Genomic DNA, 12,034 nt, shown 5'->3' with positions numbered 1-12,034 from the left:
AAAAAAAAAAAGAAGAAAAAAGTGAAGGTAGTAGTGTTGCTCCGCAACAAAATAAAGTGTCATTATTTGAATTGGTTGAGTCAAAACTTACACAACGATTTATAACTTAAAAAATAGAAAAATTCGAGAATCCCGTTGAATGAGAAAGACATCCATATACAGTCATATAAGTAATGTCATAGTTCTGGCTCGATGAATGGATGGATATGAAACTAATTAATTAACAGAAATATTTTGTTGTTTCAGTGGAAGTTACAACTGTAGCTTTGTCGCAAAATCAAATTCTTCACAAGGAATATAAACCTTAGGAGCTTAAAATTCATAAATTGAAATATTCAAACAGCGGGACTATAAAAAAATATACCAAAAACTTCTACAGGGACCATAAATCTTGGCCATAAAGTCTGCAGATTTCTACTTTTTTCTGAAATTCCGATTCATCCATCATTGGTATTCGTTGCAATAAACCCTGATGGTTTCTTTGGTAAATAGATACAGTAGTGACTCCTCTCCGTAAGGAAATACTATAAAATTCTTCAAATCATTTTGAAACCTCCAAAAATTCTTATTTCCCAAATGCGCTTTGTTTTATCTTCCCCCCCTCTCCCCACCGTAATGGAAAAAAATATATCCCAAATTATATATACTCAGATATGCTCCTTCTCCACCGCAACTTATTCAAAGCCTCCCTCGTTACACTTCCCAAGAAATTGCCATTTTCGTTAAGTCTTTCCTGACGACCTCCTCCCACCCCATTCGGGATGACCTGCTTTTCATTTGTTCCAAGATCTTTCGAAAAGGACGGTCTTTGGCAATCTGTATTCTTCATCAAATATGCTCATTGATTTTTGATTGCGCGATTTTTTTCTTCCTAGCATTTCTTTACTGTTTGCCGTTAAATCAATATGAAGAAACGAGTCGTACTATCAAGATACAGTTAGTATACAATTTGGGCTATATATTTATCCACTTGGAGGGGGGGGGGGTAAGTGAACGTGCATTTAAGAATGACATAATTAAGTATTTTAGAATTATATGATACGATATCTACGGGCCATGGTTAATACAAAAAAAAATATAACACTATTCAAATTATAAAAAAATACACACCCTTAAATCCGGGTTAAATTATAAGTAAATTACAGGAAACGTCCCTATGTATCATACCTGTACCCACAAACTTGCCCAACTTCTTAATCACCGTGAAACTTCACTTAATATTATATCTACCCATTCCTCCTTTGTAGTCCACCCTGGAAAACTTCCTCCCCCAGATCATTTTAATTCTTCACAAAAACCGAAAAACTGAATTAAAGCTTTAGATGTTTTAGAGTATTTTCCTTATGGAGAGTGGAACCACTTAATATTTACCTTTTCTTGAATGGTCTTGAATTAAGATGGGTAGATCAGTTCAAATATCTTGGGATTATTTTAGATGAAAATTTGTCGTTTCATAAATATGTAAAAACACAGTCGTTAAAAATTTCCGAAATATTGGCATGCTAACTCGTCTTCGTCATTTCTTTCCTAAAGCTATTATAAAATCTATTTATTATTATTTCGTCCACCCATATTTTCTCTTTTGCATTTCGGTTGGGGCATCTACCTTTCCGTCTGTTTTCAAATCTCTCCAAATACTTCAGAATAAAGCAATGAGGATTCTTTTTAATGTTGATTGCAGAACTTCAGTTTGACACCTATGTGGGACTTCAGGAATTTTCTCTTTGGACCAACTTCATTTAATTTCTATCTCTAGTATTTACCACGATTATCAATATAGTAATTTACCTGTAAATTTCTCCGGCATTTTCTCAACTAATTCTCAATTTCATAATTATCCTACTACACATCGTTCAAACTTTTCGTGCGAAATTCGCCCGACATCGAGAGCGGGATTCAGCATCCGTCACACTGGCCCAAAAATCTGGAACTCAATTCCAGCATCAGTTCGAGAATGCAGCAACAAGTGACATTTTCTAAGACTGGTGAAGAAATATCTTATGACATGCTAAGCATTTTGTTCATTAGGGTTTTCTTTTTCGTTGTTGTAAAATTTAGTTAGAAAATGGCTGTGTATTTTCGTTGGCAATATTTTCAGCGCTAAAGTATGCCACCAGGCATGTGCGCTGTTTTGTGACATTTATTTATGTACGTGTTATAAATAAAAATATTCTTATCTACTCTTGTTTGTTTCTAGCTTCAGTCAGGTTCATCTACCAGCGGATTGGTGAAGGATGTACAGGATGCATTTCTTGGGGAAGGTTTTGCTGAATTCAGAGGATCGGACGATCCGGCAATTGTTAATATGCAAGTAGGGGCTTTGAACGAAGGCAGGCGAATTGATTATGTTCTTCAAGAGGGCCCTTTAGAAAGTGTTGGTGAATATGTTTTTGCAATGGCGTCTCATGTTGGGTATTGGTAAGTTGACTCTCTCACCTTTGTTCTTTCTCTCTTTTCTTTCTCTTTGTTCTCCATGCAAATTTTTATTTGCCTAATTCATTTTTGCGATTATATCTTATGCTTGGTGTCTGTAACTTCATCTTTGTTCCATTTCAATCTAGGTAGCTACTGATAATAAAATGAAATAAAAAATTCTGTAACAATCTATCAATAACCCTGAACTTTTTATGTCGATCCGTTTCGAGCTGTTTCCGGCTGTTAAAAACAGTATGTCTTCTCTATTACTGAAGATTGATCTCTTGAGCAAGATTGTGTATTTGTGCTCAGTTTTCTTTTGAATTTAATAGGTCGAATAATTCTTTTATATCTACGTCCAATTGCAAGCTCTAGTAACAGACAAATTTTGTATGTTTCAAGTGTTTTCTGTGGGGTTTAAAACTTTATTTGTATTTATAGTAGAGGCTTTTTGTACGTAATACTTGAAATAAATGATGTATAAATAATAGGTGAATTGCCTCGCAACTCAGGTCATACTTACTCCCAGAGCCGCATTCAGGAGGGTGGGGGGTTACTTGGTCTGAACCCCCCTCCTCTGAAGGTTTTGTCCGACCCATATATAGTAACAAAAATACATGTAAACAAATTTTTTTTGAGTTCTGTAAAGTTATTTTTCATCATCTTAGTTCTTACAATTCTTCGTAGTTTTTCAGTAATTTTTGTTTACTTAATCCATGATTCTGTTGGGTAATGATCACTTGATTATATCACCTTTGTTCTTTCTCTCAATTCTTCCTTTTAGTTTTATTTGCCGACTTTATTCGTTCATGACCAATTCGTTTTCAGTAAGTTTCTCCTATTTACCTACTTCTATTTCTCTTCTTTTTTCCTTTCGCTTCTCAGTACTTTACTTTTTTGTTTTCTTTTTTTACGCGTCCTCTTTCTTCTCTTTCTATTCATATAAAACAAAACTGTCCTCACGTCAAATGTAAGGTCAGATACATTAGGAAAACGATCTCAAGAACAATAAAATCGAGGAAGTAGGAATTTTGTAAAGAAACTGGTGAAATTGAATGCTAAAGCAACACTTCGGTTATATACCAAATTTCTCAAATATTTCATATATATATATATATATATATATATATATATATATATATATATATATATATATATATATATATATATATATATATATATATATATATATATATATATATATATATATATATATATATATATATATATATATATATATATATATATATATATATATATATATATATATATATATATATATATATATATATATATATATATATATATATATATATATATATATATATATATATATATATACATATATATATATATATATATATATATATATATATATATATATATATATATATATATATATATATATATATATATATATATATATATATATATATATATATATATATATCAAAATGCCAGATTTTAATCGAAGTGACGAGTTCAATTAGTAAGTTACTTGTTTTAGGACCCATTAAGTTTTTATTTTATTTTTATTTTTATTTTTATTTTTTTTTTGCGGTAACATTTTGTCTCTTTGACAAGCTGAATGAGCTAAGACTAGCCTATCCAAATGAGAAAAGCATTACTAGCCTAAATAAAGTAGAACCGATAAGTTTGTCTTTGTGACAGGCTAAGCCAGCCTAACTTTTTCATAGTTGTTTCAAAAGTTTTTTCTTCGTATTTTGATGTTAGGTTTTAATTAGAAAAGATTTACTAATACAGAAATGAGCTGACATTAAATATATTGCATTAATCAGTTCAAAGATTCTATGGCCTATAAAGGAGGGAGAATCTAAGGGAGATTATGTTACAGGGATTGATCAAGAGGGAGGCGTAAGTTCCACCTGTTACCGAAATGATTGATTCCTTTCGAACAAGTCTGCAAGAGACTGTTACGCCTAAAGTGTCTAAATGTGTAGTTATGACCTTTAGGTGCAAGTTTTTTCAACTATTTTTCTGTTAGGCTACAATATTACAAAATTTGGAAGTTTGGAAATAAAAAAAAATCGATGGGGATTCACCTGTTCCCCCTCGATTGTTGCCCTTGTGCTGGATGTCCAGGGAACATTTGAAGCAGAAAATGGCAATATGTTGATAATGCCAATTGGCTTGACTATTCAACGCTTCATGTACGATTCGGTCATGACTAAGCTTGTCAATATTTTTAAAACAGACGGTTCAAAAAAGATTAGAAAGACTTTGGGGATGTTTTAATTTATTATGTGTTTCTTTTCTCTTTTTCTGGGGGGAGGGGATGAGGGCGCAAGCTTGTTTATTCCCCCTTGTTTATGTAAACATAAATATCTTAGGAAATTCATTGCAATGTAGTGTAATTCAAATGTAGTATAAACTAATTTAAAGGTTACTACGACAACTTCTACTAACAACTCACCGCAGCACCAAGTCGCCTGAGGCCAGCCAACGCAGCTATGCACGCTTCTTCTCCATCCCAATATATTCAAAGCCTCCCTCTTCTTACCCTCTTAGGAAGTTCCCATTTCCCTTAAATCGCTCCTTACGACATCCTCCCATCCTAACTGAGGACGACCTGCTTTCGGTTTAGCCCTAGACGGTTGGCCGAAAAGGACAATCTTTGGCAATCTGTCATCCTTCATCCGCAGAGCATGCCTTAGCCTTATCAACCTTTCTATCATTATATCCCTAGAAAGCAGGATTGAACCACACTTTTCTTACAGCCTACTTTTGAGATACGGTCAGTCAGTCTGGTACCCAAAACATGACGTAGGCAATTTTTCTGGAAAACGTCTAGCAAATCTTCATCCGTTTGTCAAGCTCCCATGCTTCAGAAGCGTATTTAACCACTGTTATCAGTGTAGACTCTAATATTCGGATCTTGGTTCGCAGACTTATCTTCCTATTCTTAAAGCTTTTTTCAACCGTGAAAAAATACCTTGGGCCTTGGCTATTCTACTTTTAACATCTTCACTGCGTCCACCGTCTTTACTAATAAATAATAGATTGTGCCAACATCGTTCTTTACTTAGGCAGCGCTATTGCGCTGTCTTTTATACTACCAAGATACAAGTCTTCTGAAAATTAGTTTTCAAACCTATTCTAGCACCGTGAACTGGCAAAGACTTTCACATAAGATGCTTAAATCATTAGCATAATCTAATTTCAGGCAGGTTTAAAGGTTATTCTTCTAAAAGGAGAAAACCCTGTCCTTACAACATCGTAGGTCAGACAACCTACCCACAAGGATTTACAGAGAGTACGGACGACTTACATACTCATGCGCTTTGGGTTTATACTAATAAAAGGAAAGACTATGACAATAAAGTGGCCACATTCAATCCAAAAAAAAGAGAATAGATGACAAGAAACGGAAATTAAAACTGATGCTATGTTAGCTAATAGGACTTTTATTGACAATCCTGGCTCTTGCGAAATAAGGGCGTCCATTGAAAAAAGCGGGGCCGTATTTCTGAAATTTCACGGGCTGGGGTTTCAAACCCCAGATCTAAACCAATGTAATGTAATCTAAACTTACTTAAACAGATCTGTTGATCGATCTAATGATACCTAAACCGATTTCAATTGGTGTAGGTATGTCTGTCCATTTCGAAAATGATTAGTTCCTTCCATAGCAGCACTGCCACTTGCAATGCTCAGGTCTTTGTCAAGTTTTAGGAGAGGCTAAGGATCAAAGCTTGGAATGGCCAAGTCTCTTTTCGGTTGCAAAGTTTGAGAGTTTTGCAGAATTGATCAATTTTTACATATTAGATCTATTCAAGTTTAAAATGTGATTTTTGTTATTACTTCTTTTCTTTTTATGGGTTTTTGTGAATGAAATACTGAATTCTAAAACCGGAAAAAATATACTGTACACTAATTTAAACATCATACTTTGAAGTAAAAATTTTGATCATCACTAGCATTGTTTGAGATAAACCTATCTAGTACAGTTTAGTCTTTACGTTTTGGAGCTAGATATATCCTGACTTCTAAGATTCAAAACTCATAGAATATATTCTGAAACGGGAACAATTTTATACGGAGAACACAGGAATATATTGTCTCCTTAGTTCTCTCCCTTCATGGAAAATATTAAGTATATTTTAGAAGATGAGCTATATCGATCAATTTTGTTTTAGGCAGTCAGAAGATACTGTATTGCTAATCTTGAAGGAGATTTATTCTGATCTGGGTATAAGTCCTGACTCTATCCCTGCTGTGGAGCCACAAGCTCAGTTCCAACCGGACTCTGCAGTCAATATCAGTCAAACCCAAGCAGGAATAATAAATGCTGTTCCTCAGTATACTCCTTCAGCCCCAGTATCCCATATTGCTCTTCCAACAGGTCAGACTTTTGGGCCTCCACGAAGTGTTCCTCTGTTGCCTCTAGCACCAGAAGTCTCCAGATCCCAACCTCCAATGAATCAATTTGTTGGGGGTGTACAAAGTGTTCCTGTACTGCCTCCTGCTCCACTAGCACCAAGATCCCAAATTTTAGCGAACCAAAGTGTTGAATCTCCAGGAAATGTTGAATCCAGTGCTGGAATTGCAGGAACCAAAGTGCTGGATTTCCAGCCTCCACCGACTAGGGTACCACAAAGTGTTAAAGCTAGTGCTGCAAATGTTAATAGACAGAGAAAATATGTTTGTGCTTTAAACCGCAAGCCTCAGCCTGCACAAGAAGGAGAAAGGAGTCAACCCCTTCCTCCCCCTCCTATGACTGGATTTACACCGTTAAAGTAGGTTATTTGGATAATGATTTGTTTGGTGTGATTTTTTTCAGTATTTGATCTATCTTTGTGCAAGTTCATAGTTGTGAGTTGGCCTAATTCGGATGTCCAAAATCAAAAGACATTAATCGGAATCCTTATGGTAAATGCATCAGTTGTCATTTTTTTCTTCTTAAATTTAGGATTAAGGGACGTATATGAACTGCTGATAATGGAATTCGCCTGATAATAAATTTTTTCCCATTTTAGAAGGTGTGATTTGAGGTTATTCGCATTTCGTAAACTTCTACTTTAGGATGTAATAATTTTATCAGTATCATTGCTTAATTTCTTTTTCAAATTGCTGCTATTACTACAAACAGGGGCGGATACAGGGAGGGGTCATAGGGTAACGTGCCTCCCTACCAGAAGGTCAAAAGTTGCTTTAATTACAAACAGCTCGCTGTAGCAATAAGCCACCTGGTACTCATATAGCTGCGCACGCTCCTTCTCCGCCGAAATCCTGTCAAAGTCCCACTCTATCCCCCCCCCTCCTCTAACGAAGTTCCAATTTTCATTAAACGTTTCTTATAAGCTTATCCCTCCCCATTTAAGGGCTAACTGCTTTTTCAAATTAGCTGTATATATTTCAAATTAATTAGTTATAGCATGATGTTTTCATTTTAGTTGGATTCCAGTTAAATATGGGTCACTTAAATTCTATTCAATAAATTTGTCTGCTGATTCATTTTTCCTTTTAGCTATAAGCCACTTTAAAGTTTAAGTTTTTCAGCGACATTTTAGCGAAACGAAATTATACAGTCAATGTCTTTTGATTTTGAGAAGGCTAGTAATTTTTCGCCGTCTTTTAATCTCAGTCGCATAACTGAAGTTTATTTCAGATTTTTCTTATAAAAATCATATGTTTAAAAAGTTAACCTATTAGTCTTTTTGTTTCTTTCTCCTCTTTTAAATGCAATTTGTTCAATCTTAGTCCTTCAATTTTTGTCTTTTTTTGCGATGAAGTGTGATCTAGATAAGCCTGAAAATTTGCCTAACTTTGTATTTACATATGGGACTGATTTGTTTAATGTATTGTTTATTTGTCGGTTTGTTTAAGTCAATCTGCTATACTCTACATGTAATTTTCTGAAACTGACACATGCGCCGGGGTTAGGGGACTTTGAACCCATTTCTTCTTCCCCAAGTTTTCACAATTATTCCTATAGTTTTTTTTATTTTTCTGTTGGAATTTTTTACTCCTCTTTCTCTCGCTCCGAAATCCGAATGTGTTCGGATTTTCCCAAGACCCTTTTTTAGCGCTTTTTTGCCACAAATATGTCAAACGTTTCGGAAGAGTAGTTTTTAAACAGCAACATATTCTTTCAGGTCAGTGGTGCCAAATCATAAAAAATTAGGGGGGAGGGCGAATTCTAGGGGAATCTTGAATAAGACGATAAATCGCTTTGATGGAATAAGCCTCTCAGGAGGATGATTGTGTGCTGTTCCTGCTGCCTGATTAACCATTTCAGTAAAAACTTCCATTTCAGTAAAAAAACTTGGAACATTTTGCAACACTTTATAATTCATTGGAAAGAGGTGATCATGTTACAACAAAACTGAAAATAAAAAAAAATGTTCTTCTAGAATCAAACGTTATAGCAAACCAAAAGTAAAAAAAGATGGAAGCTTTAGAGATCCTCAAAGCTAATCACCGTTGCGGCTATAGCTGTACGCTGTTAAAAAGCAAAATCACTATTTTGGTAAAAATTACCAAAATTACACTATTTTGCGAATAGTACTTTCCTTTTGGATTCAATTGAACAGTAACTTTAACTGATAGAAACGCGAGAATTCCTAAAAAGAACCCAAAACCCCTCAAAAGTGATGTCCGATTGTATGACGAAGAAGTACACGATTAAATTTGTCACTGTCAAAAAACTTGGGGCTTATGGTCACCGATCTTGATAAACAATAAGGGAAATTGACGGTTAAAGATTTCTACCTTGGTAATAGTGATGAAATATGTAACAGTCTGTGAAGAATTGTGAAGTTATATGGTGATTTATTTTGCATAATTTCTACCCTTTAGAAGGAGAAAGAAACTTCTTTGAGTGTACAGTTTCACTAAAACTTATTCTACATTGAAATATATCAGTAGAACTTTAAACTGTAACTTGTTGATTTGATGTCTTCGCGTGACAAAAACAAGCCCCATTGATTGCTTTAAATCAATTGCTTATTTCCATCCTATTAATTGAGCAGTAAATGTATATATCTGTAAATTTTTTCTCGGATTATTCCATTTCTGGTAGGAAAAAAAGGATCTAGATAGGTTATGACTTTGGGAAAATTCGTTTTTCCCGCCCAACCTCTTAATATTTTTCGTAGATCGTCTGCGCTGACTGAAATTAGAGACCCCTGAAGGTTGTAAGCCTTGAGCACAAGTAGAAGGAGTTTCAAACGCAATTTGACAAATTAGTTAATTTTGACCTTTTAGAGAAAGACATTCCCGTTTGATAGCTGCGAAGTGAGTCTCTGATTCTTAATGTTTTTGTGTTAAATGCTACGCATTGTGGCAGAAAATAACAATAATAATGTGTATACCAGGGGACCAAGCTTTGCTTGTTATTTATTTTTCGTTTGATAAGAGTGTTCCTTTTCCAGTGTAAAAAAAAACGATCTAGATTGGTCATGACTTTGGGAAAATTCGTTTAGGGCCTTCATTAATTTTGAACAAAAATTCATTGGAATGACGTTAGAAATACCTGGACGTCCTGCACCCCAGTGCTATTACTGTTTACACCGAATGGAATTAAGGCTGTATTGTGAAAGAGACTAAAAAACTGTGTTTCTTTTCAGTGAGCGAAACTCAGTCCCCTAGCACTAGGTTTTGATTAAAATAATATTTAGTATAATAAAATAATAATAATAAAATTATAATAATAATAATAATAATAAAATGTTAAGAGGAAGCTAGAAGGCCTTGCAACCGTATTCTATTCACTTATCTTATATGTATGACAGCCTACGTCAGTGACGTTTTTCAGCCAATTGCTGATCAGGAAACTGTGCCATGGTGTTATAGATGCTATATAGCAGGTAACAGTTTTCCCAGAGAGCGGAGATTTTTATAATCAGATAAGTGAATTGATTTTTGAAAAGGGCATACTTTTTTGCCTAAAAGCAAGGGATTGTTCCTTATTGTAGAGATTGTGTTCAGCCAGTACGATTCATTAAAATAGGTTTAGTTTTTTAAGTGTACAATCTCCGTCTCACAGATCGGGTATCGACTTAAACTTTTTATAAATTGTTTCTTTTTTTTATGGGAGGGGGTTGTGAGAACTTAAAATTTTGGGGAAGGGAGTAAACAACTTTTTCTTTGGTCCTCACAAAGCACTCTACGCTATGAATTTTTTTTTCTTTCTTTTTTATCTAGTGTCCGAGACTCGCTTTTTTGACTAATTTTATGACAGTTTTTGGCTATTTTTATGAGATTCAAATCTTCAGATACGACCTTGGACATATTAAAAACAAAGCCAAATCCTGAAAACTGAAATAGTCTAATTTTCTGAAAAGCATTGTTTGTTGTGTTTTAACAACATTGCTAGTGCTAATTTTCAATGCATTAAAAGAATTGACAGAATTTCGAAAGTTTTGTCAATTTTATTCCAATGTTTAGCTTTGTTATTTAGGTTCGATATACAACCCTATTAAATGTTTACTTTAAGCTGTACCCGTTTTGTGAAGAAATAATTTAACAAATCAATTTTAAGTCAATAGACTACTTAAATGGTCAGCAGTATAATGTAAAGCAAGAGCATCGAAGGACCTTGTACTTCTAAAACCTCATGTCTAAGATTATTACATACACCTGAGGTAATTGCCAAAAACGTTTTACTAAGTTGTTGTCAAAGAGCAGGTCATCAAGATAATGAAGAGCAGGAAGATCGAAGAATATTTGAACATAGATTGCATTGGTAAGGCTCCCCTTTAATGCAACTCAGCAAATGATTTTTGGTTATTCTTTCAGAAGTTTCGAAATATCAGATTCGACATTTGGGCGTAACAGCGACGCTATGTCGTATTATTGCCGGAAGCTAGTATATTTAAATTTTGGTATTGTTGCTTTGGACTGAGACTAATAAAATTGCCAATATCAAGAATAGTATAAGTAGCACGATTTATCTCAATATCCCCGTCCCCCTAAAAAGAATCGCAAAATGGAGGATCAATCTCCATTGTACCCTCTTCCTAGGAAAAATTGTTTTAATCCCTTCCCCACCCCAAGGATTGATGTGTGTCTACCTATGTGCTTCAACCGTTCTAGAAGATTAATTTTTCGGCAATGTAACCTATTTTTCAGAAAAGAAACGGCCAAAAAATAATTGATGCGTTTTTTTGGTTTTTGTTTTTAATTAAGAATCGAAAAAATACTACTATTAGCGGCAACAATTCACAGCGCCACCTAACAACTTTATGCCAATATAGATGCGAATGCTCCTCCCTCCTGTCTATTCAAAGCTTCATGCTTCATCACTTCCCATGAAGTTCCAATCTCCTTAAAATTCTTTCTTGTGAACCCTTATTCAAGGGTTATTCTATGTTTTTACTCTTCGTCTCAAACTTGTATGTATTTGGAAAGGGTGTTTATTTTATATTTGAGTTGTGTTATTTTATTTTGTCTTCTTACTAGGAGTAAAGCACTGCTTAATTTTGAAGATTTTGTTGTTTTTTATTTTTAAGTCCTGTGAAGCCAAAGATAACCGATTTTGGAGTTTACATAACCCCATAACGGGCTATTTTCAAGTCAGAATTTTATGTGAAACAACTTTTCGCCGAACTGATAGTTTAGCTGAGGCGAGCACCCATGGCCATAAAGTACGTTTATG

General features: G+C 34.4%; 1 protein-coding gene across 1 annotated transcript in view; it reads left to right on the top strand.

Annotated features, from left to right (window-relative positions):
- Positions 1 to 9,312, top strand: part of PAPLA1 (Phosphatidic Acid Phospholipase A1) — a 49,630-nt gene extending 40,318 nt beyond the window's left edge. Inside the window, exons 12-13 of the mRNA XM_089085949.1 lie at positions 2,198 to 2,418; positions 6,573 to 9,312. Of these exons, the coding sequence (XP_088942075.1) occupies positions 2,198 to 2,418; positions 6,573 to 7,176 (825 nt within the window). The 3' untranslated portion in view covers positions 7,177 to 9,312. The remainder of the gene's footprint in view (positions 1 to 2,197; positions 2,419 to 6,572) is intronic.
- Positions 9,313 to 12,034: the final 2,722 nt, after the last annotated feature.

The sequence above is a fragment of the Artemia sp. Qi Xiang Cuo genome, chromosome 3, assembly GCF_049724085.1.
Source record: "Artemia sp. Qi Xiang Cuo chromosome 3, ASM4972408v1, whole genome shotgun sequence".
NCBI lineage: Eukaryota > Metazoa > Arthropoda > Branchiopoda > Anostraca > Artemiidae > Artemia > Artemia sp. Qi Xiang Cuo.
This window is presented reverse-complemented; position numbering and strand designations above follow the sequence as displayed.